Below are 27,185 nucleotides of genomic sequence, written 5' to 3'. Positions count from 1 at the left end.
ATGTAAGTCTCAGTTCTGAACTAATGTCTAGGTTCTGAACTCGAGGGCTGTGATTTCAATTTCATTTTGAGTGACATTTATTAAATGCCTATTGTGTGCCTCCTCTAGGCTAGGCCACTGCGTACCCACTGCTTCATGGATTCCTCATGATAACCCATTTTTCAGATGAGGAAATGGAGGCTCTGAGATGTAAAGTGCTGCTGCTGCTGCTGCTGCTGCTAAGTCGCTTCAGTCGTGTATGACTCTGTGCGACCCCTGAGATAGCGGCCAACCAGGCTCCCCCGTCCCTGGGATTCTCCAGGCAAGAACACTGGAGTGGGTTGCCATTGCCTTCTCCAATGCATGAAAGTGAAAAGTGAAAGTGAAGTCGCTCAGTCGTGTCCGACTCTTAGCGACCCCATGGACTGCAGCCTACCAGGCTCTTCCGTCCAGGGATTTTCCAGGCAAGAGTACTGGAGTGGGGTGCCATTGCCTTCTCCGGATGTAAAGTGACTGTCCCTAAATTAATAACTGACAGGCTAAAGAGCTGGGCATGGACTCCAGGCCCTCAAAGTTCCCATTTTTTTCCCCATTCCAGGTCTTTATTGCTTCCCCCGCTCTGCATATTCCTAGAGTCTGGCCCCAGAAGATAAAGACCGAATGCTACATTGATCTGAAGGATTGACAAGGATGACAATGTTGCCATAAAGGCAAAGAGGTGTGCCTTTGCCACCAAGACTCCGCAGGTGGTCACCTTCCCTTTCAGGGCCATAAGGGTGTCACCTTCAGCCTCACATGAGCAATATGACCATTAGCAACACTCCTTTACCTAAATACACAGTATGATGCCTAGATCAGTAATATGATAATTAGCCAAACAACAATAACAATAATGAACTTTTTTGGAGCACTTATTCTGTGCAAGGCCTTGTAGAGTTGAGAGTGGGCTGTAGGGCTCTATGGCCTGGGTTCAAGTCCCATCTTGCCCACTTACTAGTCAAATGACATTCCTCAAGCTATTAAACTCTCTGGGCCTCAGTTTATTCATCTGTAAAATGGGAGCAGTAACAGTACTCCTTGGAAGGAAAGTTATGACCAACCTAGATAGCATATTGAAAAGCAGAGACATTACTTTGCCAACAAAGGTCCGTCTAGTCAAGGCTATGGTTTTTCCAGTGGTCATGTATGGATGTAAGAGTTGGACTGTGAAGAAAGCTGAGCGCCGAAGAATTGATGCTTTTGAACTGTGGTGTTGGAGAAGACTCTTGAGAGTCCCTTAGACTGCAAGGAGATCCAACCAGTCCATTCTGAAGGAGATCAGCCCTGGGATTTATTTGGAAGGAATGATGCTAAAGCTGAAACTCCAGTACTTTGGCCACCTCATATGAAGAGTTGACTCATTGGAAAAGAGTCTGATGCTAGGAGGGATTGGGGGAAGGAGGAGAAGGGGACGACAGAGGATGAGATGGCTGGATGGCATCACCGACTTGATGGACGTGAGTCTGAGTGAACCCCAGGAGATGGTGATGGACAGGGAGGCCTGGAGTGCTGCAATTCATGGGGTCACAAAGAGTCGGACGCGACTGAACTGAACTGAACTGAAGAGTACCCTCATTGGGTTGGGTTGGAGATTAAATGAGATTGTGGATCTAAACTGCTTGGCACAATGTCTGCCATCGCTCAACACATATTATTTCTTATCGTGAACAGCAGATGCAATCATTTCATATGGTATCTTATTTCTTCTTCCTCACAACTCCACGAGCTTATTATCCACTATAAGCTTCAGTGTGGATGCCAATCAGCTGTTTGACCAAGGTCACCGGGAGGAGGAGACCAAACCTGGGTTGACCCCTGAGCTGAGATCGTGACCCCAGTGCTGTGGGTGAGTCCAGGGAATAGAGCGGCCGCACCCCCACAAGGTGGTATTGTTGTCAGCATTATTGTTATTTTTATCCTGACATCATTAGCGTGCAGTGAGTCAGGGCTGACTTAGAAAGCTTCCCTGAAGCATGCTGGGTTGTCGCTGAGCAGCAGAGGGTTGGGCTTGTTTGCTTTCATCCAGGCATAGCTTGGAGGGGTCTGGATGCCTGCTTTCGGTCTTTAGCAAAGCCAGCAGTACTGGCCACTTGGGGTGCTTGCTCCTGAAGAGAGGGGCCCTGGACACCTCTGACCCTCTGAAGATTGGGAGCCCATAAGCACTCCCCTTTATGCCTTATAATTTGGAGTTCTGCAGAGAGGCTAGTGGGGGAGGCCGACACTTCCTTGGAAGGAGGGAAAAGCTTCTCAACAGATTTTGACATTTTGAAAGGCAACAAGCCCTATGTCCCCAGGGGTGAGGAAATGCCAGGTTGCTGATGAGGTGGTGGGGATGGGGTGGGCAGGGAGATTTCGAAATGAAAATCATCTCTCTGACTATCTGGCTGCCTTTGTCAGCAAGAGGCTGGAGAGAGGGGCAATGGGCTAAGTAAGAGAGAAGAACCCAAATGGAAATGCCACTTCCCCCAGACCCAAGACCTCTCACACTCACTAAGGGTTGGACGGATACTTAATTTGTATCTGAAAATAGACATTCTACCGCCAAGTATGACACAGTTCCACTCCTACCCCTTAGGAAAGCAAATCAGGCAGGCAAGAGAAATAGGTGCTTAATAAAAAAGGAAGCAAAGAAGGGCTTGAGTCAAATCCTAAGGTTTTGTGGGAAGAATGAACAAATAGCACTTTCTTACTAATCTAGGGGAACGTTTCCACTTAGGAGGGTTGTTATGTACAGGGCTTTGAGAATGGTGTCAAAACTCAAAGTGGCTCAGGTGGAATTAGCACCAAAGACAACCTCAGCAATCAAATAACAATCCTTAGTAAGAAAAAGAAACAGAGTTTGTCAGCCCTCGCGGATTCTTTTAAAACTATAATGCCTTCCCCAACTTTCTTCTAGGCAAACTCCTATATGATCTTCAAAACCTAGATCAAAATGTCACCTCTTCTGGTAAATCTTTTCTATACCTGCCGAGGTATCTATGGCCCCACAGTGTCTTGTGCCCCTCTCTAGTTTAGGATTAATTGCACTGTCCATGTGTGTGTGTCGCCCCACTGCATCCGTGAAGGTCTTGAGGGCAGGGAGGGCAAAGTTTGCTCGCTTATGCTTCTACCCCAGAGTTGCGCATGCGGCAGTATTGAGTGACTATCTGTGTGATGGGTGAACGGATTCATTCCATCCACCAGTGCAGGCCAGATACAACTCGTCAGGGGATGCTAAAGATAAGCATCACCAAGTCATTCATACGCTATGTTCCAGTGACCAGGGATTTGAGTCTCACCAGCTCTACCCACTGCTGACCCAAGCTATCAAGAGAAATGACCACCAGGTATAGATAAGCATCCCAGATTTCTGAGGCTAACTTAAGAGAAGATGCTTCTACAGCAGAATTTCTGTTGAATTTGGACAAACGAGAGTATCAAGGAGAATGGGGCAGACCATAATATTCCTTCAGGGACCTAATAGTTGTCTGAGTCAGGAAGTGCTTTCTCGTGTCTAGCCTGCATCTCTCCCACTTCATCTGGCCTCTGTTGCCTTTTGCCAAGTCTTTGCAGGGAAAAAGCAGACCAGCTGTTCTTCCACTAGCTCCTATTGGCAGGTAGTAGCTGGGCCTCTCTCTGTGTTATTAACAATGCTCCCCCCTCCCTGGATGTCTAAAAAAGCAGCAAATGTGGGTTACAACTGGACAGAAGGGAGCTGATTCCAGGCGCTGCAGGTAAAGTGGCTTTGAGCAGATAGAGAAGAGGCTGAACACAGGAGCTGGTCTTTCAGGCCAGAAAGAAAATCATTGGGGTTTCTACTAATTTGCTTCGCCTGGGAAATGTTTCTGAGCCCTGTGGCTGTGGAGGTGTCTAGCAGGAGGTAGCCGAGCTGTTTGCTTAGCTCTGGGACTTCAATATAACTGAGCACTTGGGTCTCTGCTTCCTTTTAGCTCTATTTCTGAGAGGCATTTGGAAAATTGAGTCTCAGACAGCAGAGCCTGGATAATCTCACAGGCCAGTGATTTTGAAGCTTCTTTTGGGTCACAGACTAACAGCAAGGACTTGATAACATTCAAGGAGTAAGTCCAAGCACTGCTGGTCTGTATGTCACAATTCCAGGAGCTCCCATGTCTAAAACCGTTTGGCCGTCTTAACCTCAGAAGACTATCTTTCCCCCCTTTCTCCAGCACCCTTTCTCCTCCACAGAAATGGAGTTTCCATTTTAGAGGCAGCCTTAAGGCAAGTTCTCAGCACCTCCCCCTAATTGCTGTGGACTGAATGTTTATGACCCTCCTTCACCAAATTTATCTGTTGAAACCTAACCTTTATGTGATGGTATGTGGAAGTGGGGCCTTTGGGAGATGATGGAATGATGAGGGTGGAGTGCTCATGAATGGGATTAGTGCCCTTATAAAAGAGATCCTTTTCTCTTCTGCCATGTGAGGGCACAGTCATAAGAAAGTGGTCTACGAACCAGGAAGCAGGTCTGCACCGAATGTAGAATCTACCAGTGCCAGCCTCCAGAACAGTGACAAATATATTTGTGTTGTTTATAAGCCACCCAGTCTGTGGGATTCTGTTATAGCAGCCCAGACAGGCTAAGACACTGATCATTTCATCACGATGCCCCACAAAGGTCCCTGGGCCTATTAAACCTCCTGTCCTGTCCTCAGTATTGAGCCCTACTACTCAGGCTTGAAGTTCAAGGTTATGTTTTTTAACTGGTCACTGTCTGACCAAGGTGAAAGGAAATAGTCATCAGACTGCAATGGCTCAGATTTCAGCAGGACATAAAGGGTCTTTCTAGTGGGGTCAAGGCCTCCTTTGCTTCTTCCCTACACCCCAGAGCTCAGGAATTACTGCAGGCCAGTGATTACAAACTCTGATACCTAGAGTAGGTAGGTAAGGCAAATCAGTAAAGCCAGCTGGGTAATCTTGAGACAGAACACTTGGTTGCATATCAAACACATAAGGATATTCTTCATTCTTACAAAACATGAAATCTTTCTCATCTTCCCTGAAATGTGTGAATCTCTCGGTCCATATCTACCTACCACTTACCCTAACCATTATAAGAAAACCAACAGTGCTAATGTTATGATAAATGACAATGAACAGTTGGTGGTAATGAGAAGGGCACGCTAGGGAGTGGTGGGGATTGTGGCAAATTGGAGAGCCCATGCCCTATGTAGTGGGAGCAGCGGTTAGTCAGTCTGGGCAGACAATTTCCCCATAAGAATATAGGCTCAATGTGGTCAGATTGTCCATATTTGTAAGAGAAGTTGCAAATATGATAGTCACATAAAAAACTGAAACACTGGCAATAAATTCAAAGTTATAAATATAAGTTGTCTATAGGACAATATAGTGCAAACCTAACAAATCATGTCTACAGCCCGGATCTCGCCTGAGTCTGCCTCTCTCTGCCCTTCTCTGTCTTGGGAGGGTTTGCATTATGGCAACACCCTTTACTTTCAATTGAGAAAATATGAAGAAAACTCAAGCTCTATTTGTTCACTTAATCATTGATGGATAACAATAGTCCTCACACTCACAATATGGCCTGGATTTTTGAGGACAGCATAATAGAGAACTAAAATTGTGCCTTGTCCACCAAACATTCCCAGGTGTCACTGTAGGAGTCAGAGTGCTTGGCCACTGGCATCATGGGTCTGACCTACTATGGGATCCCTGATGTCCTTCTTTTCCTGGCCAACCACTGGCAGCTAAGGAAAGCAAGTTCCACTGATGCTCTGGAATGTCCCATCCTCCCCCACGAAGCTACGTACAGAGGCTATGAGTCACTGCTTACATGGGTTGGTGGTGAAAAGTGCTGTCCAAAGACTAAGCACTGAAAGAAAGAGCTTGGCAACCTGGCCTGTGCCATCCAAGCCTTGAGGTGGGTAGAGGGAAGGAAGAAGACGGCCATTCCAATAGTACTCTGCTGCAGTGCAGGGGAGGGGTGGGAAATTCACATGCTTCACCAGGGAAGCCATGGGCAGGTGAGAAACAGGCTCTGCTAATCTCTAGCCAGATCTAGACACTCTCAGGAAACCATATTGACTCTGCTGCTAAAACTCTCCTCAGCAAATTGGCAAAGTCTGGTAACACTCCAAGCTTGGAAGGCTGTGGTGAAATAGTTATTCTCCTACTTAGCAGATAGGAATGGTGCAACCTCTGTGGTGAGCAATCTGGCCATTTCTGCCCAAGTCATAACTGTATATGACCTTTGACTCAACAAGTGCTTCTAGGAATTTATTCTTTTGATGAGCCCACCCATCTGCCAATGAGGTATTTGCACAAGGTCATTCATTATAGTGATGTCATGGCAAAATATTGGCGAGGGGCCACATGTTCATTTTGGAGGCCTGGTTCAATAAATAAATAAAAGGGAATATTATGCAGCCATGAAAAAAGAACCAGGACTCTTCAACTACTAATTAGGACTAGTCTCCAAGATACATTGAAAGAACAAGATACAAAACAATACAGGCATATGGTGGAGATATTGTGGGTTCATTTCTGGACCAATAGTAATCCAGCAAATATCACAATAAAGTGAGTCACATGAGCTTTTTGGCTTCCCAGTGAATATAAAAGTTACATGCATTTTTATACTGTACTATGCATGTGTGCATCTTAAGTCGCTTCAGGAGTATCTGACTCTCTGTGACCCTATGGACTGTAACCCACCAGGCTCCTCTGTCCGTGAGATTCTCCAGGCAAGAATACTGGACTAGGTTGCCATGACCTCCTCCAGGGGATCTTCCCAACCCAGGGATCAAACCTGCATCTCTTACATCTCCTGCACTGGCAGGTGGGTTCTAGCCCACTCTGCACTTCCTATACTGTAGTCTATATGCTGTACAATAACCTTGTGTCTAAAAATGCATATACTTTAGCTTAAAAATAAAGCAATCAAAACCACAATGAGGTACCATCTCACGCCAGTCAGAATGGCTGCTATCAAAAAGTCTACTAAAAATAAATGCTGGAGATGGTGTGGAGAAAAAGGAACCCTCTTACACTGCTGGTGGGAATGCAAACTAGTACAGCCACTATGGAGAACAGTGTGGAATTCCTTAAAAAACTGGAAATAGAACTGCCATATGACCCAGCAATCCCAGTGCTGGGCATACACACTGAGGAAACCAGAATTGAAAGAGACATGTGTACCCCAATGTTCATCGCAGCACTGTTTACAAAAACCAGGATATGGAAGCAACCTAGATGTCCATCGGCAGACAAATGGATAAGAAAGCTGTGGTACATATACACAATGCAATATCATTCAGCTATTAAAAAGAATGCATTTGAATTAGTTCTAATGAGGTAGATGAAACTGGAGCCTATTATACAAAGTAAGTCAGAAAGAAAAACACCAATACAGCATACTAACACATATATATGGAATTAGAAAGATGGTAACGATAACTCTGTATGCAAGACAGCAAAAGAGATACAGATGTATAGAACAGACTGTTGGACTCTGTGGGAGAAGGTGAGGGTGGGATGATTTGAGAGACCGGTATTGAAACATGTATATTATCATATATGAAATAGATCACCAGTCCAGGTTCGATGCATGAGGCAGGGTGCTCAGGGCTGGTGCACTTGGATGACCCTGAGGGATGGGATGGGGAGGGAGGTGGGAGGGAGGGTCAGGATGGGGAACACATGTACACCCGTGGCTGATTCATGTGAATGTATGGCAAAAACCACCACGATATTGTAAAGTAATTAGCCTCCAATTAAAATTTAAAAAATGCAATTGGAAAAATGGCACCAATAGACTTGCTCAATGCAGGGTTGCCACAAACCTTCAATTCACACACACACACACACAAATAATACATGTAATAAGATGAAGTGCAATAGCATGAGGCTTGCCTGTATGTATGATGTGTTCTCATTTGTGTAAAAACATATGAAAATAATATGTGTGTATTTATTTGTCTACGCATAAAACATTGCTAAAAGGACCACAAAAATGATGAATAATGAATACTGCTTGCCTCTGGGGAGTGAAGCCGTGTGGCTGGGATGAAGGAAGAGAGAAGAAGCTTTTACCATGTATCTATTTTACCTTTTAAATTCAGAATCATGTGAATATCTTTCTTGGTAGAAACAATGAAAATTTGAAAACTGGCAAGCTAGCAAACAAAAGTCACGGAATCAAAGCCCAAAGCCGCAGTCCAGGGAAAGTGCTGCTGGCTGAGCCCCCACGCCATTTCTCCAGCCACACGGCTGGTTTTCTCCCCAAGGTGGTTTGGAACTTGTCTTCCCAAGAACATTCAGGGACCCGTGGAGTGTGGGTGCCAGGCTGACACCGCCACTTACCTGCTCCTTCTCTGAGTACGGGTTGTTGAGGACGACGGGCATGCTGCCCTTCCCCCACAGGTCACTGAAGACTCGGTCGTTCTCCACGCCGAGGGGCAGAGGCTTGTGTGATTTGCTGTCCAGGTCTCTGAAAGGCAAGGCGGGAGAGGTTGAGGAAGACGGGACACCTGGAGTGGCCGGCTGGGCACCCTGGTCTGAAAGCCCTGAGTCAGTGAAGAACCCTCAGGGTTCACCCACATGACCCTCCACGGAGCCAGTGAGCTTTGGGTCCGCAGCCTGCCGCTTCGTAGGATCAAGCATGAAGGTGAGCTTAACTGACTTGGCACCCACAGCTGGCACATACCCGTTGTGAGGAGATAGTTTCAGGATGTCTGTGACAGAGACTTTGTTCCTCCCTCCCCGGCCCCCGATTTCCTGATCTAGGAAGCCGGGAGGCCCCTCTCTTAGCAGAATCCCATGAAGAACCCCTGGACAGCTTAGCATCCATGAAACCTAATGGTGGAAGATACAGGAAGCAGGAGGGATAGGTCCGAAAACCAGTCCTGTGGGCCAGGGTGGGGAGTCACACCAACAGCAACTAGAGCACCGATCACGAGGCTAATGGTACCAGCCCAGGATACGCAGGAATGATTCTGAAAATAAGGGGAACACAGTGACAAAAACTATTAATACTGTTGGTGTTGATTAAGCACTTACTGGTGTGTCAAGCACTTAACATATGTTTTAGTGAATTTAGTCCTTGGGACAACCCGATGAGGTTGGTATGAATGTTTGTCACTCTTGTATAGATGGCATAAGTGAGACAGAAGCTAAGTCACTCAAGGTCACAGTATTGCAGTCCGCTGTTGTTCAGTTGCTAAGTCCAGCTCTTTGTGACCCCATGGATTGTAGCACACCAGGCTTCCTTGCCTTCCACTATCTCCCAGAGTTTGCTCGAATTCATGTCCACTGAGTTGGTTTTCCAGCCTGCTCTTCACGTTTATCGTGAAGTGGAGGCTGTTACTATTACCCTCACTTATCATCAACACCATCAGCACCATCATTCTTACGATTGTTAACATCACCATCCAACTTTTCCTTATCAGCATCAGCATCATTGTCACCACAGCCATAAGTGTCCTCATCAACACCAATGTTGAAAACATCATTTTCATTATCACCATTATTGCCCAAATCATTCTCATCCTTCTCATCACCATCACCTTCGTCCCATCAGAATCGTCATGACCATCACCATGTTCATTACCACCATCACCACCCTTGCACTCATTATCAGATGAGGAAACTGAGGCTCAGAGAGGTTAAACCACTCACCTAAGTCTCACAGTCAGGGGTGAAGGAGTTGGGGTTCAAACCTAGGCTTACTCCTGACTCTAACCATGAAGCTTTCCTGGCTCTCTGCCCTTGAACTCGGATAGGTTCAGGAAGAGGCTATCTTGGCTGGACAGGCTGACCATCCTCTGAGCTGGAGGGAAGTCGTGGCTGAGATGGGACTGACTGCATCAGATCCAGACCTCCCAACCTGCCCCACCTCATCTCCGTGCTTCTGCCGTCCTGCTTTCTGACCCTCCCACCCAATTTCGCTTGATGGCTTCTGTCTGTTCCCCAACTTTGGGCAATGCGGCTCGCTCTGTACTCCATCTCACTTTTGGTCCCAGGCGTGGGGGCTGGCCGTACCCAGCTCTCCATCCTATGTTCCCAGCTTTGGGGACTCTTGGCTCCATAAATTCCCCCAGCCCCCAGCCTGGTGCTGATGGTCATTGGGATGAATCAGAGGCCAGGGCCCAAGCTCTGAGTGTAAGGCCCTACGTGGCCCCTCTGGCTGCTCGGATGGGGCTACCAGAATCCCCTCCTTGCTTTGTCTTGCAGCGTTCTGGTGGCCCATGCTGAAGCCACTTCTGCTCATCTTGCTTGGAGAGGTCTGCAGTTGTAAGAGGGAACATTATGTTTTACTCTCTCAAAAATGTCTCCAAAACACACCAGGAGTGGTTCTTGATTAGATATTTCCCAAGTCAATGGTTTACCTATGTGGTAATAAACAGAGGCACTGTCTGTGGAGTGGGCTGTTCTAAATGTCACGCAGCCCCTCTCAGCGCTAAAACTCCAGTTCTAGGATGTCATGTGACCATAAGTGGGGAATCAGCAGAGAAGAGAGGAGTTTAGCGCTGTTTGAGTGTTGGTAATGTACCAGGTACCAGCACAGAAGTTATTTCACTTCCTCCCAGCAGATATTAAAAGCTTCCCTATTTTACAGATGCAAAAACTGAGACCAGAGAGGTTATGTCAATTTCCCAAGGTTTCTCAGCAAACACAAAGAAGAGCTGGGATTTGAAACCAGGTCTGACTGATGCTCGGCTCAGATCCTTCCTTTTTCTGTAAACAGACTGGGAAAACAAGTCAGGATGTGTAGGATAAGCCAGAGGCTAAAGAGCTAGGAATCCAGCATCTCTCACTGAATGAGGCCAGTTTACAAAGATTACAGGGTACAATTACCCAGATGACTCTTAAATGGCTCACACGACCTGTCTTCTTGTGGATCTGTAGAGAGAGGTGCTTTTATCTTCATCCTTTGCTTTTTTTTTTTTTAAAAAAAGCCTTTAACACTTTTGTTTAAATAATATATTTGAAGTGTTTTGTCCACACAAACTTATGTAAGAGCCTTGTGATGAGCTGGGGAAGAATATTTTTATTTGAGACAACTGTCATGAGGTGAATGAAACTAGAGCCTGTTATACAGAGTGAAGTCAGTTAGAAAGAGAAAAGCAAATGTTATGTGTTAACACAGATCTCTGGAACCTAGAAAAATGGTACCGATGAACCTGTTAGCCTGGCAGGAACAGAGATGCAGATGTAGACGGTGGTCTTGAGGACATAGCAGGGGAAGGAGAGGGTGGGAAGGATAGGAGAGAGTCGCATGGACATATATATACCGCCATGCGTAAGATAGACAGCTAATGAGAAACTGCTGGATGACACAGGGAGCCCAGGCCCTCTGCTCTGTGATGACCCAGAGGAGTGGGATGGGGGTGGATGGGAGGGAGGCTCAAGAAGGACGGGATGCAACTTGCTTTATTGTACAGCATAAACCAACACAACATTGGAAAGCAATTAGCCTCCAACTTAAAACAAGAATATTTTTAACGTGGGACCACAGGGAACATCCTTCAGCATCCGACAAGGAGTTACTTTGCTTCTCCGCACCCAGGGACAAAATCAGGAGTAGATTTAGGTAGATTCTGAATTCCTAGTCCCCACCCCAAGTTTTCAGTAAAAGCTCTGAGGGAGATAAGGAGTTTATTGCCATGGATTTGCTCAGCCTGGGATGTGTCTGTTCGCTAGGTTTGTACGGGCAGTGAGATCCATGGGCTGTGGATTGGGTGGAGCTGGGTTCAACTTTCAGCTTTGCTGGTTGTAAGCTGTGTGACTTTGGATATTTTGGCTACTTAACCTTTCTAATTCTCAGTATACTCATCTCTAAAATAGTGTTGATAATAAAACCCAGTTTCCGGGGTTACTGCAACAATTACAGGAGGTAAGGCTCACAGCACTTAGCCTGGGGCATCTGCTATTGCTTTGACTACTGACGTGTTTGTAGGCTGATCAAACAGAAACAGAGAAAGGAAAATGTGAGTTCTTTCTAAAACAATCAAGATTCCTCTAAGTCAGCATGGTCTAGGAGAACTTTCTGAGTCAATGGAAACATTCCACGTCTGTTTGTGTTTTTTGGTATTTTAGCCATGGCCCACATGAAGCAACTGAATATTTCCAAAGTGCTTAGGGACTTCCCTCATCGTCCAGTGGTTAATACTGCGCTTCCACTGGGCGGGTCATGAGTTCAATCCCTTGGTGGGGAACAAAGATCCCCTATGTGGCTCGGCTGAAAAAAAGCACCTATTGTCACTGAGAAATTAATTGAATTTTTAATTTTATTTCACTTTAATTAGCCATATATAGTTAGTGGCTATAGCACTGCATGGTGCTGGCCAAAGCCTTACTGTCTCTAAAGACTGAAGGCATGTATGGCTCCTAACTGAGAAAGGGGCGTCTTCCCTGAGGGCTTATGGGGGCACAGGGAGGGATGTCTGCACTCAGACATTTCTTTTTAAATTGAAGGATAGTTGGCTTACAATGCTGCATTAGTTTCAGTGTATAGCAAAGTAATGCAGTTATACATACATATATTGCTATTGTTTAATCACTAAGTTGTATCTGACTCTTTCGGGACTCCATGGACTGTAGCCTGCCAAGGTGCTCTGTCCCTAGGATTTCCCTGGCAAGGATACTGGAGTGGGTTGCCATTTCTTTTTCATGGGTTCATATACATACATATGTGTATATATATTACATATACATTATATATATGTACGTATACATATAAATGCACACATATTATGTACAAGGCTTCCCAGGTGGATCAGTGGTAAAAAATCTGCCTGCCAATGCAGGAGCTGCAGGAGCCATGGGTTTGATCCCTGGGTTGAGAAGATCCCCTGGTGTAGGAAATGGCAACCCACTCCAGTATTCTTGCCTAGAGAATCCCATGGACAGAGCAGTCTGGCAGGCTGTAGTCTATTCGGTCACAAAAAGTCAGACATCACTGAGCTACTAAGCACAGCAGAGAGTATATTTGATTTACAATGTTGTATTAGTTCCGGTGTCTAGCAAATCGATTCAGTGAGACACAGACACACACCCACATACATATATGTTTCCTTTCCATTATAGGTTATTATAAGATATTAAGTATAGTTTCCTCTGTTATGCAGTACAACCTTGCTTTTTTAAAAAACTATTTTCTATACAGACGTGTGCAAATGTTAATCTCACACTCTTAATTTATCTCCCCCCCCCACTAGATGTTCGTTTTCCATGTATATGAGTCCATTTCTGTTTTGTAAATACGTTCATTTGTATCATTTTTTTAGATTGCACATATAAGTGGTATTATATGGTATTTGTCTTTGTCTGACTTCACTCAGTACGATAATCTCTAGGTCCATCCATGTCGCTGCAAATGGCATTGTCTCATTCCTTTTTACGGCTGAGTAACTGCCCACTGCTCACAGAGCCCAGGAATCTGGGAATTCTCTGCTTCCTTTCCAGACTCCCCACTTCCATCACTCTTGGCCCCGACCTCCACTCCCCTCTCTTCCCAGGGAGCACACCGTGTCCACTCCTATGTCCATCCTTGCCCTCCCTGGAATGCCCTTTCATCTCCCCTCTGTCAAGAGTCAGCTCCTACTCACCCTTACAAGGCCTGCTTCACACACCACCTCTCCTGGGGGTTAAATAAGATCATGCTTGTAAAAGGTCTAGTATACAGTCAGCTCTGACCAAACATGAACTGTATTTGATCCCTGGGTCAGGAAGATCCCCTGGAGAAGAGAATGGCTACCCATTCCAGTATTCTTGCCTGGAGAATCCCATGGAGAGAGGAACCTGGTGGGCTACAGTCTACGGGGTTGCAAAGAGCTGGACACAACTGAGCGACTAACATTTAACTTGTGGCGATTGAAGTCCAGACAGATTAGGTAACTTGTTAAGATCACACCACCAGTGAGAAGCAGAGGAAATTTTACAATTAAATGCCTCTTCCTTGCTGCCCTCCTCATTGAGAATCACTGAGAACAGGGCTTGAGGGGGGGCATTTGATTGGATTTCATACTCATGAAGAATCTCAAATTTAGATATCGAATGTTTCCCCCCAAATGAGGTGGTGGTAGTGAATGTGTTTATCCACTAAATGCAATTTTGCTAACTCCAGGTTATCATTTCTTCATTTAAGTAAGTACACTGGGAGCCCACGGATGGAGGTAGACGGGGCCTTGGCTTGACTTCTGAGAAGCCTGAATGGTGACTCTCCTTGGCCAGTACTTTTGAGTCTTGGTCCTGCCCAGCTGCCTGAGGGATCTTGGTTTAGATCAGAAATTCTCAGCCTGTAACTACTGATATTTAGGTTCAGATAATTCTTTGTGGTGGGGACGGCCCTGTGCATTGGAGAATGTTTAACAACATCCTTGGTCTCTCCTCATTAGATACCAGTAACATCTCCATCACCAGCTGGGACAACTGAAAACATCCCAGGAGATCAATCAATGTCCCTGTGGGGAGGGGAGGAATTAGACTCCTCCCTATTGAGAAGCAGGCGTAGCTTCAGTCAAGGACCACAAACCCACGCTTCCCGGCTCTCCCGTCCCTGTTCCACACCCACCTGGGGCCTGTGAGGATTTATTTACTAGTTGTGCCTTGTTCCCAGACGGGCCTGAGGAACCTGCCTTCACTCAGTGGCTCCCACATCTGCTCAGTGTCCTTATTCCCCTGCAAAGACATCCTCCAGTGAACCTGGAATTATGGCAGACCAGCGAGGCCAGAGCCATCCTGCGGTCAAGCTTGGTGGTTCTCAAACATCAGGGTGCATCAGAATCAATTGAGGGGCTTGTTAAAATTCCCCCCAGCCCATCTCCAGAGAGTCTGAAATAGTGGGAAGCCTGGAATCTGCATTGTCAAAAGCACCCACACCGTCCAAGGACACCTGTGAAAACCTGTTTCCCTGGGAGAGCTCTGAGATAGACTCGTGCAGTGAGCACAGGTGCCCTCCTGGCTAGAAGTGCCGCCCTCCCCCAGCTCTCCTCCTCCCCCTGCCTTAGTGTGAGGCTCTCCCTCCTACCTGGTGAGCATTTTCTGTGCTGCTTGGCAAGAACTAAACTAAAGCCCTTTCCTTCCACTTCACTAGTTGGATCCTCATACTCAAGCCAAGAGTTGGTCTAGCATCTCTAAACCTTCTGAGGAGGTTTGCCAGATCCTTCCAACCGAGGCTCCCTGATCTCACGGGCATCGGGATGGGGGTCCCAGGCCAGACTCCACAGGCAGTTTGCATGTGTTGGTTGGCCCCATGCTGACCACTAAACCTCCCCTGACCAAGGACCCAGGATGGGGAGCAGGTGGGCCAGGCCTGGGTACAGGGCGCAGCCTGGAGGTGGAGGCCACCCACTCCAGCCCAACCAGGCGAGGAGGCCGCCGAGGAGCAGCTGGTCCTGGCAGGAAGCCCTGCTCGCATCTCTCCGCAGACACCACACTCTCTCCAGCTCCCCTCCTCGCCCTCCACACTCCAACGGTCTTTGGCTTCTGCTTCTATCTGGTTGCAGATTCTGATAGCTGAGTTGAAGCAGGAAGATTTGGGGGGCTGTGCAAGTGGGGTCTCTGTGCAGCTTTCCTTCTAGACTCCATCATGCTGGAGTTTGCAGGGGTGGTTCTTGATAAAGGTACGCTCTTCAGAGCAGGCATTCCACAGTGAGTGTTGTAGCGAGGGCCTCAAGGCTCCAAAACAACCACGACTCTCATTCCTAAGATCACAAAAGCTGGGCAGGATTCTCCAACTCATGTCTGTAGGCCCCAGGCTAGGGGGGATGGGGCTGAATTTGGGTCCCAGCTCCTAAGGCCAACTGTCTTACTGGGATTTGACTTCTTGCTAACAGCCCCTCTGATATATCTTTTTTTTTTTTTTTTTTGAGAGGCTGGGAATAGGTTTTAATGTAAAATATCTTGATTTATCTATTTTGCCACAAATTCACTTTTTAAGAAAAAGATTTTTGGCCATGCCCCATGGCATGTGGGATCTTAGTGCCCTGAGCAGGGACTGAACCCACATCCTTTGCATTGTAAGGTGGATTCTTAACCACTGAACCATCAGGGACGTTCCAAGGTGTGTTGTTTTAAGGCACCAAGGTTGTGGTCATTTGTTAACAGCAGCCACAGGAACAATGGCAGATACAATGAGCGGGTGTTGGGATGGTTGATGGCCCTGCCCCCGTGTCTATGTCTGACCTCACTGCCTATTGCTCTCCTCCTGCTTGCTACACTCAAGGCCTCCCTTTAGTTCCTTGAACATCCCAACCTCGTTCCTGCCTCAGGACCTTTGCTCCTGCTGTGCCCTCTGCCAGGAACACCCCTGCCTAGATTTCGCAAGGTTCTCACCTTCTGGCCTTGGTACAAATGCCTGCAGAGAGGTTTTCCCCAACCTTCCGATCCAGCGTGCTACCCAACCCCAAGCCACTTCTCTTGAAGTCACTGTATGATCTTCTCCACAGCACACATTGCTATCTAAAACGACTGCATGTGTCTATTTATTATTCCTCCAGTGTTGTCTATGAGATGACTCTGTAGTGGATCATCAGTGGATCCCCAGCTCTGAGGACAGTATCTGAGGCAGAATAGATGCTCCATAAATATCCAGTGACTGAGAGATGCTGAGAAGCCATCAGTTACATGCAATTTGAGGTGGGTGAGCTTCTTTCCCCTCCAGAATGAGGGGCTGGGTGCCCACTAGACCAGGTGGCAGGGACATACATGGGAGGAGGTCACAGAGCAAGTGCATTAACTGATTAAACAGGACCCCTGGCCCCTGCCTGGGAAAGAACGCATGGTGGCGGAGAGGGCAGTGCTGGAAGTCACTCACACTCAAATAGTCAGGGTGAGAAGTTGCTCCCAGATTCTGCATGACGGCAAAGTTATCAGAGTTAATTCCTGAGTTGAAAAATGCCAAAAAAAAAGAGAGAGAAAGAAGGAATAAAAAAAACAGTAGAAAAGAAAGAATGGAAATTGCCACCAGATGATGCACAGCCATGAGAAAGATCAAGTGCAGCCTAGGGGGAGGGGCTCTCAGGCATCAGTGCTGACATTGGTTGATCCGAGGTCACCTCTCTAGGGAGGCTGTCTTTAGTAGACGGCAACCTCAGGGCCTTGGTTTCCCCTCCAGTCTGAGAAAATACTCTGATAGCCTCAGAAAGTTGATGGCTAGTGGTTAAGGGCACTGTGGCCAACAGTGCAATCTACAAGCTTAGTAGAGGTCAAGAACGTGGGCTTAGGGTCAAGTTCTGGCTTTGCTGCAGGCTGGCTGTGTGACCTGGCACAAGAGACTACACCTCTCTGAGCCTTGGTTTCCTATCAGGAAAATGGGGTGCAATGTGGAGGAAGTGAATTACTTGATGTGAAGACCATAGCCTGGGGCCAGGCCCACCTGGAGTGCTCAGCAGAGGCTGGCTAACATGATGGGGATGAAACTTAGGCTTGTCACAGGAGGAGGCCCCTCCCCCAAAAAAGCGGATTCTCTAGGGTTAAAATCGACTTCTGTTCCTCCAGCCACATTTGCTTGTCTGGTTTCTTTTTAAACTCTAGACGCTCACTGTGAGATTGCTAGGTAGAACCTGGATAGAACCCTGTGGCCAGTGCTGTGTGACCCTGGGCAAGTTGCTTCACCTCTCTGAGCTTCAGTTCCTTCTTCTATAGGCGGGAGCTAGAACCACAGGTCCTACTTCAGGAGCTGCATTCGTACAGGTTCTAAAGAGGTGACTGTTGGGAAGGTACTCCTATAAGTAACCAAGGGAGGGCCCTGCAAGCAGACGAGGAGTTATCAGAGCGCAGGGCGAGGTGACTGGCCGGCTGGTCCAGATGGATGCTGGACCGTGGACCTTGGCCTCTTTAGAACCCTCCTTCAGGGCAGCAAGCTGAGCAACCTGGATATCCTCTGACATGCAGCATTTTAAAGTGACCGCTCCCGAGTACAGAAGGCCCCGAATTCGCCGCCTCCCTTCCTGATCACCCTTCACCTGCTGTCACTGCCTGCTCAGGGTCCCCTCCCTCCTCCTGGGATGAAGGGAGGAGACTGTGTCTCAAGTCAACATCACTTATCTCCCCAAACACAGGCCGACACCCCAAACAACAGGACAGGGGTGCCCCCTGAGGGAAAGGGACTAGCTGGAGCAGGGGAATAAGTCCAGGTCCAAGGGGAAAGAACGACGGAAGGAGGAAAATAAGGCCAAGAGAGCAGAGGAGTCAAGGTCGCTGCTGAGAACCAGTGATGGCCCAGCCTCTGCTCAGACCCAGAAGCCAGGGATGCCGAGTGGGACCCAGATGTGGGGCTCTGGGCCCAGCGGGCTGCTGGCTTCATTGTCACCCAGCATGTAGGATGCTGGTCTGACCCCACCCCCAAGCAGCCTGGATGGAGAGGGGCCTGGGAGGATGAGTCGTTTCCAGGCAGCTGTGTGTGCTGTGGGGCTTGAACATTCCCAGGCCAGCAGCCCCGAGACGGGCTCTGAATGGCATGCTGCCTCTGGGGTTGCGTTTCCTGACTTGGGACACTGATTCATAACAAGACACTTATTTTAGCCATGAGCAAACAGCTTTGCAATCTGTGGTTGTTACGACGATGGCCGATGCTTCTGACATCACAGTGGGAGGGAGGTGATGTCAGGGGTGAGGGACACCCTGGCAACACAAATGACAATGCCACTCGAGGAGGAAGGTCCTGACTGCCTCGCAGACTTTGGACATCTTAGAGTGAAAACAAAAACACGAAACATGCTTCAATCTCTCAGCCAAAGTCTCAACGTGGGTTTATGTATAAATTCGGCTTTAAATTCTACTGAACTTGCAACTACTGGGAAATCAAAGACAGGACATCGTTTTACCAGGAATCATTCACCATTTGGGAAAACCGCATCACCAAGGCGACGCTGTGCGGCAGGTGGTGTCAGAGTTGCCAACACAACACACCTGTGTCAATCTGCATCGTGTTTGCAGCGATTCTATCTTTAGGTGCCAACATGTGACACTCTGGTGGAGCCGTGCCTGTGTGCCGATATGTTAAATTATAGGCTCTTTTATTATAAATGACTTTTATGCTCTGTAGCCTTTATTCTATCGTTAGGGCATTACACTGATTTAAAAAATGTAAAGTGTGGGTAGGCTACATGCTCCATGAAGGAGCTTCTGGTTAGTGAAGGGGGCATTTCAAAATATTTGTTAAAAAAACAGAGTGCAGGGGGAGAGTCATGCATCCAGCCATGGAGCCGGGGGGAACACATGCTATTACAGTATTACTCATCCTTAGAACCATTCATCTCAGTGGGTTTCGTGGAGCCATATACTTGCCCTGGGTCACTTTCTCCCAAAACATTTCTCCACCTAAGCAGTTTTTCCAGCTGCTTGTGGTCAACCACACTGCAGGTGATGTGGGGTCCCTGGTGGAGGACCCTGAGGGATGAGGGTGGCTGAGAATTCAGATGTCACCTCCTGAGGTGGGAAATGGGTCTGTGGGAGCAGCGCTCCAAGGCAGATGGATCTATCTTGCCTTCATTCTTGGGGACACAAAGCCTGCTTCCCCGAGACAGAGTTTGGAGAGGCCCCTTGGGGCCTGGCTACCAAGTGGGCTCCCATTAAACTTCATGGGACTCAAGTACCTCATCCCAGCCTGGGGTCCTGTCCACAGCCTTTACGTCCTGGACTGCAGGCTAGGAGAGGGTATTTGCTTGTATTTGCTCCTTGGATAGGGTGTGCAGCTCCCAACTATAGAAGGGACTTCTCTACATCATAACCGGAGAGTCAGACTCCTGGGCCGGGGTGGGGCTGAAACAGAGCCCTCGGGGTTCTGAGGCTCACACTCCACGCCTAGCTGATAATCAGAACCAAGTACATAGGACATTAGACCCAGGGGTTCCACTGGCATGCAAGGTGAGATGGTCCTATTCATGGACTCACTTCTGCTTCTGCAAGAGGTGGTGCTGAGGATGGGCGGGGCACGTAAAGGATTGGGGTGGGGAGAAGCCATGCCCAGGAGCCTCGGAGGATGGGCACTTCTGATGCCATCTAGAAAAGAAGGCCAGTGATTGATTCTGGAGTCTCTAGCTGCCTTAGAATTCAAGCCCACGGGGTGAGACTTGGGAGTACCTACTGGCTGCCCAGAAACTACCTCATGGCTACACCCTCCATCTCCACCGAGTATGTCACAGTGGGGACCCCTAGGAAATGGGTTCTAGCCCGCGGGGGGCTCCTGTGCTGGTTGTGGGAGAATGAGGTGCCAGGTCACTGCCACCGGGAGAACCCTGAGGACGTGATCCTGGCCTCCAGCTCTGGAAATGGACATTAGGCCACTGGGGACCCCCAATCATCTGTCCCACTGAGAGGGTCACACCACGCCCTGTGTATGTGGCCTAAGACTCGCTGTCTCTCGTGGAGATGGGACCCAGGGTGTGGCAGACTCCAGGGTGTCTGTGGGGAGCTCGCAGGAGAGAGGAAGGGTGGATGGGAGGGAGGAGCTGGGCGGGCAGGAGGTGCCCTCTGTCGCCCTCTGCCCAGGCCTTCCGACAGAGCCTCCACTTTCCTCCTTGGGGGTCTTGCTGGATTGGCTCAGTTTTTGGCCAGGCATGAGATGCTGGAAAAGCCCCAGGATGCAATGGTGGCCAGGGTGGGCTTCCACAGACTGGGGGGTGCACAGTGGGCGGTCTGGGGGCTGCCCTGCCAGGACTGGGTCCCATGCAGGCACAAGTGCACTTCAGGACCTTGGCACCTGCCACTGCCTCTGCCTGGATGCCCCTCCCCCTTGCAGCTGTGAGCCTCCCCGCCCCTGCCTCTGGGTCCTCCCCTGCTGCCTTCCTAGTGTGGCCTGCCAGCTTCCCCCCCGCAATGCTACCCTCCCCAACACTTCCTGGCCCTTCCCCGCTCTATTTATCTCCTCAGTGCGTATGACTAATGGTTTACAGCGTTAACCTCTCGCTTCTTTGGCTTCCCCACTGCACTGCAAGCTCCCCAAGTCAGGGGGTTTGTCTCTTTCAGTCCCTCCCCCAAAGCCAGAGGACTTGTCCATTCATTGCTCCATCCCAGGGCCCAGAAGAGTACCTGCACAGAGTAGGTCCTCTGTGAACACTTCCTATATGAATACACGCAGGGGCCTGGGAGCTAGTCAATTCAGGCCCCCACAGGATTTCCCAGTGACCTCTAAATGCCCTTGGAACTCTCAGGGGTCCTTGAGAAGAGGACTGGGAAAGCGCGGCCTGGATTTCTGGGGACCTCAGGTCTGAGCCTCCCTCTGTGTCTCCCAGGATCTGCCTAGTAACACTGTGGGCTGTAGCGTCAGTGCTAGACCTTAGAGGGGAGTGGAAGAAGGCAGAGAGAAAACCTGCCCCTCTCCACGTGTGTGTTCGCTCAGTCACTCAGTTGTGACCAACTCTTTTCGATCTTTTGGACTACGGCCTGCCAGGCTCCTCTATCCATGGGACTTTTCAGGCAGGGATACTGGAGTGGGTTGCCATTTTCCTACTCCAGGGGATCTTTCCAACACAAGATTGAACTCGTGTCTCCTGGGTCTCCTATTTCCCCACCACCTGGCCCATCTGCTCCTCACCGACTGTGCAGCCCCTGGAGGGTCAGAAAATGCCAATCCGGCAAATATAGAGGGGCTGGTACCCAGTTCTAATTTTTAAAAAAATTTTTGGCCACACCACTCGGCATATGGGATCTTAGTTCCCTGACCAGGCATTGAAGCTGTGGCCCCTTCAGGGGAAGCATGGGGCCCTAACCACTGGACCCCAGGGAAGTCTTTGGTGCCCTGTTCTTCAACTGCTTGTCTCAGCTTCCATGTAATCAGAGCAATGCCAGAGTTTTGGGGAATGGGGACTAATTCTCTATTTTGTCTCCAGTTTCTCTCTTTAGAAGTTTTCTTGCCCTGGATGGGCTGCCCCCAGGAGAAAGCCAGTTTGGGCTGAGGCTCGCCCAGCACCCAGTTCTTTCTCTCTCTCCCCAGATTCTCAGCATCATCCACACCCAGGTCGGCCATGCCCAGGCGCCTCTCCTCATGCAGTGACCTCAGGGAAGGCCCCACCATCTGAGCCTTAGTCTTCTCACTCTTGAAATGTGGATTGCAAAAATACCCACCTTGTGGGGGTGCTGGAAGATGGGGCCTCAGCTACAATGATTATGAGCTCTGGGTTTCATGCCAAGAGATACGCACTAGACATTATGTCCATTCCATTCTGCAATGGCAATTTCCAGGGCAAGAGGCAAGGGGGGTTGAGCGGGTGTACGTGTGCTCGGATGCCTGAGACACTCAGCTTGGCTCCTGGGCTGTAAGACTGAGCTGCCACACACGCTCGCGTACAACACATGTGAGCACACACAGGCACCCCTGCAGCTTACCTGTCCACCTGGATTTCCACGTCCTTGGTCTCTGTCTTGGCAGGTCCCCCTCCATTGATCGCTTTGCCCCCACTGGTGAGAAGGTTCAGGACAGGCTCTATCTCTTTGAGCAGTTTATTGTTCTCTCCGCTGCCCTGGAGGGCGACCCCAGTGCTTTTCTTGGCTGGGTCCTGGCCTGGGGGCCTGGCAGCCAGGCCGTTGGCGTGGGCGAGGGAGCTGGCTTCCTGCCCCGGGTCTGGCGCATGCTGGGGCCCATTGCCGGGCCCTGTGGCCCCGTCCACTACCAGCGTCTGCTCTCTGCCAGCTGACGCTTGGTGGGATAGGTCAACGGCTGCTGTGGGGGGACCCAGGGGCCGGGTCACCCGGATGGTCTTGGGGGTCCCGTCCCCGGTGAAGGTGGTCTCCAGGTGCGTGGTGAAGCCCTCGGGGCCCCTGAGGATGAGCACCACGTGGGTCTCAGAGGCAATCCCCCTGAGCACCTCCAGGGCGCTGTCGTAGCTCAGGTCCACCAAGGGCTGGCCATTGACGGCGAGAATGATGTCCCCAGCCTGGATGAGGCCGCTTTGCTCCGCGGCACCCCCTCGGATCAGGTCAGAGATGATCACGGGTGGCTTGCTCACCCTCTCCTTCACCAGGAACCCCAGGCCCCCCACTTTGCGCTTGAAGAGGCGGACAGAAATGACATTGGGTTGGATCTGTTGAACGCTGAACATGTGGCTCTCCATGGTGTCTAGTGTCTAAGGGTCCACAGACCTCAAAACGGGTCTGGCCGAGGTCAGGTCCCCAGGAGTGGCCGGGCTTCAGGCCGCGCCGGGAGGAGGAGCCGGGGGCTGGTGCTGCGGGGCTGCAGCCGGGACGGGGAGCTGCTCTCGGTGCTGGTCTTCTGTGCCTCTGACGTCAACTCAGCGTCACTCGCTCATTGCTGTTGGGCCGTCGGTGGCATGATTTCCTGCGTCTGCCTCCTTCCTCGGTCTCTAAGGAAGTGATGGTTGATCAGGCAGACGTCAGGGGAAGCAGTGGGATGAGTCCCTATGCCACAGGTCAGGCAGATCCCGGAGGAGACGTGTCTGGTGGCTGTGCCTAGGGGTGACGCACGCTAGCATGGACTATCCAACTGGGCATCGTCAGCCCGCCAGAGGCAGATCCGATCCGGGTCTTCCTGAGGTCGAGAAAAGGAACAAGGGAGGGGAGGAAAAGGATTAAAAAAAAAAAGAGAGAGAGGGACGTGGGATGCCCAAGACCACCTTTAAAACTAACATGGGAAACACAGCCAACTGAGAAGTCTAGCCATAAGATGCTCTGGAGTTCTGAAGACAACCTAGACACAAAATTCTTCTTCCTCCAGGGGGGCACACTCGCAGGTGGCTGCATATTGCCTGGTTTCATTTCCATGATCAAAGCCCTGTGAGACCGGGGGGCTCCTTGGGAAAACCACTGAGGAGTCAGCCCCAGAAATCAAATGGCAAGAACCCTAGGACTTCCCATCTTTTTTTCACCAGAAGAAGTCAGCACTCCGACCCTGTCATGCAGCCTTTGCCTCTCTGCTTTTTGCAACATTTTTCCATCCTCAGGTCAGGAGCTTGGCCGACAAGGATCACGGGGTGTGGGGCTCTCCATTCCCACCACTCCCAAAGCCCCCATCACAAACCCATCAACAGGAAATGATGTCACCCTCTACAGAACCACGGATGAGGAAGGTCAGCTGGACTTCAGGACCGTCATTTTTGTAATGATTCACTTATCTCAGGTTCAAAAGGACAGACTTGGCCACACTCCATCCCGTGATAAGCCAAAATTGGTATAATAAATACCAAAGACACAGGTCCTCGTCAAACTCTGGAGGGCATTTGTGTATCACAGACTGTCTGAAATCCTAACAGAGAAACATTAGGAAGTGTGGACTCTGTCCCCCTAGGGTTAGATAAACACAGAGCTGGTGCGCAACGAATATTTGTGGAACAAGAAAAAGCCCAAAAGACGGTGGACACTCATTGAGTGCATATGTTCTGTGTATTTTTTTCCTCCTTTGATCTTCACAGTTAACTCTTCAACAGACGAGAAGACTGAGACTTGGGAAGGTCCAGTGACTTGTCCAAGGTCAGGTGGAGAAGGATGGTGGGAGGAGGATTTGAACTCAGATCTGCTCCATTCTTGAGTCTGAGCTTTTAAATACTCTAGTTTTTAACAATTTATAGTCTAGTGACTTTTGCAATTCCCACCAGCTTCACCAGACTCAGAGAAGGGACTGGAGTACCAAAAGACCACATGGAGGCCACCTGAAGACGCTGTAGCCCAGGTGAGGTGTGTGCACCCATGGCATGGGCCCAATGAGCAGCATGGAAGCACATCTTATGTGTCTGGGTTGGGGCAGGTGACCTGTGGGTTACGGGTGGAGTGGGGCAGGGTGGGAGGTAGCAGAAAATCCCTTCATCTCTTTTCCTACCCCCAGCTCCAGCCTCAGTTTCCTCTCTGCCCTGGCACCCCTTGCCATCAGCATCCTCAAAACTCCTTCACCCAAGGAGGGAGCCCTTATCCACCACTACTGACAAAGCAACACTCCCTTGTTTCCCTTTTAGCGGATTTCCGGGGTCACCCCAGGGCTGAGGCAGCCGATAAACTCCTGCCGCCTCTGAAAGCAGGGGGTGGGTGGGGATAACTCTCCCTGCACCCCGAGAAAGAGGCGCTACCTCCCAGATCCCCCTTTAAGGGAGGGTGGTGGTTAGCAAGTTCAGCCTCGCCCTTTTGCAGCTTGCGTTATGTAACTCTGCCAGCCCCTCTGTGTGGGTGAGGGAGTCATGAATACCCAGACCCAGCCTGGGCTGCTTTCTCCATCTGGCGTCGCTGTGAGTGTGTGTGTGTGTGTTTCTCTCTGTGTATTCATGCATCGCCCTCCTGCTGTGTCATTTCTCTGCTGTGTGTGTGAGCCTGTGTGGCCCGTGTGTTGGCAGGCTGAGTGTCTTTCGGCGTCTTGCTGCTGGCCTTCTGGCTTGCAGAGAAAACCAGCCCAAACTGCTATGTCCTTCCTCACTGGGGTGGATTGGTCAACCTCCCTACCTGTCCCCACCCTGAGCTCTGGTTTCCTTAACTCTCCCAGAGCTCTCATGGTACCCATTTCTTCTGGGTACCAAACCCAGGATGCTCACTGTTTAGTTGAAGGCAGAGACAGCTGGGACCTCCAGATCTTTTGAGTGTTCTAGTTTGGCACTGGGCTCCATTCTTTAATTCAAGAAGGGACCTGAAGGTGAGCTCTTCGGGAGGTGGGGGCCCCCAGCTTGCTTCTACCCCATACTGGCTTCAGCCAGAACTTACCAAAGGGACTTTCCTGGTGACTCAGTGGTAAAGAATCCACCTGCCAATGCAGATGACATGGGTTCAATCCCTGATCTGGGAAGACCCCATGTGCTGTAGAACAACTAAGCCCGTGCACCACAACTCCTGAGTCTGTCTAGAGCCTGGGAACTGCAGCTACTGAGCCCACGCGCCACCGTTACGGAAGCCTGCTTGCCCTAGAACCCCCGTGCTCTGCAGCAAGAGAACCACCGCAATGAGAAGCCCGCGCACCGCAACTAGAGAGTGGCCCCCACTCCTCGCAACTAGAGAAAAGCCCTCACAGCAACCAAGACCCAACACAGCCAAAAATAAACAAATAAAATTATTAAGAGAAATAACTAGTTGAGGCACTGCATTAAAAAAAACACTGCATTAAAAACTAAATGCTGGAGAGGGTGTGGAGAAAAGGGAACGCTCTTGCACTGTTGGTGGGAATGTAAATTGATAAAGCCACTATGGAAAACAGTATGGAGAGTCCTTAAAAAACTAGGAATAAAACCACCATATGACCCAGCAATCCCACTCCTAAGCACATACCCTGAGGGAACCAAAACTGAAAGAGACAAATGCATCCCATTGTTCACTGCAGCACTATTTACAATGGTTGGGACATGGAAGCAACCTAGATGTCCACTGACAGAAGAATGGATAAAGAAGTTGTGGTGCATATACACAGGGCTTCCCAGGTGGCTCAGTGGTGAAGAATCCACCTGCCAATGCAGGAGATGCAGGAGACGTGGGTTTGATCCTTGGGTTGGGAAGATCCCCTGGAGGAGGAAATGGCAACCCACTCCAGTATTCTTGCCTGCAAAATTCCATGGACAGAGGAGCCTGGTGAGCTATAGTCCATGGGGTCACAAACAAGTCGGACACAATTGAGTGACATGGAATATTGCTGCTGCTGCTGCTGCTAAGTCACTTCAGTCGTGTCCGACTCTGTGTGACCCCATAGACGGCAGCCCACCAGGCTTTCCCGTCCCTGGGATTCTCCAGCAGCTAAGTCGCTTCAGTCGTGTCCGACTCTGTGTCACCCCATAGACGGCAGCCCACCAGGCTTTCCCGTCCCTGGGATTCTCCAGCAGCTAAGTCGCTTCAGTCGCGTCCGACTCTGTGTCACCCCATAGACGGCAGCCCGCCAGGCTCCGCCGTCCCTGGGATTCTCCAGCAGCTAAGTCGCTTCAGTCGTGTCTGACTCTGTGTGACCCCATAGACGGCAGCCCACCAGGCTTTCCCATCCCTGGGATTCTCCAGCAGCTAAGTCACTTCAGTCGTGTCCGACTCTGTGTGATCCCATAGACAACAGCCCACCAGGCTCCGCCGTCCCTGGGATTCTCCAGGCAAGAACACTGGAGTGGGTTGCCGTTTCCTTCTCCAATGCATGAAAATGAAAAGCAAAAGTGAATATTACTCAGCCATAAAAAGGAACTCATTTGAGTGAGTCCTAATGAGGTGGATGAACCTAGAACCTATTATACAGAGTGAAGTGAGTCAGAAAGAGAAAGATATATACCATATTCTAACGCATATATATGGAATCTAGAAAAATGGTA

The 27,185-nt window shown here is 49.5% G+C and overlaps 1 protein-coding gene across 4 annotated transcripts in view; it reads right to left on the bottom strand.

Moving 5' to 3' along the window:
* Window positions 1–27,185, bottom strand: part of NOS1 (nitric oxide synthase 1 (neuronal)) — a 195,272-nt gene that overhangs the window by 70,648 nt on the left and 97,439 nt on the right. For all 4 annotated transcript variants that reach the window (XM_010828540.1, XM_010828544.1, XM_010828541.1 and 1 more), the window contains exons 2-3: window positions 22,306–23,464; window positions 8,338–8,464 (exon numbers count right to left, since the gene is read on the bottom strand). In XM_010828540.1, coding sequence (XP_010826842.1) covers window positions 8,338–8,464; window positions 22,306–23,030 — 852 coding nt within the window. In that variant the 5' untranslated portion in view covers window positions 23,031–23,464. The remainder of the gene's footprint in view (window positions 1–8,337; window positions 8,465–22,305; window positions 23,465–27,185) is intronic.

This window comes from Bison bison, unplaced genomic scaffold, assembly GCF_000754665.1.
Source record: "Bison bison bison isolate TAMUID 2011002044 unplaced genomic scaffold, Bison_UMD1.0 scf7180017864495, whole genome shotgun sequence".
Classification (NCBI taxonomy): domain Eukaryota; kingdom Metazoa; phylum Chordata; class Mammalia; order Artiodactyla; family Bovidae; genus Bison; species Bison bison.
This window is presented reverse-complemented; position numbering and strand designations above follow the sequence as displayed.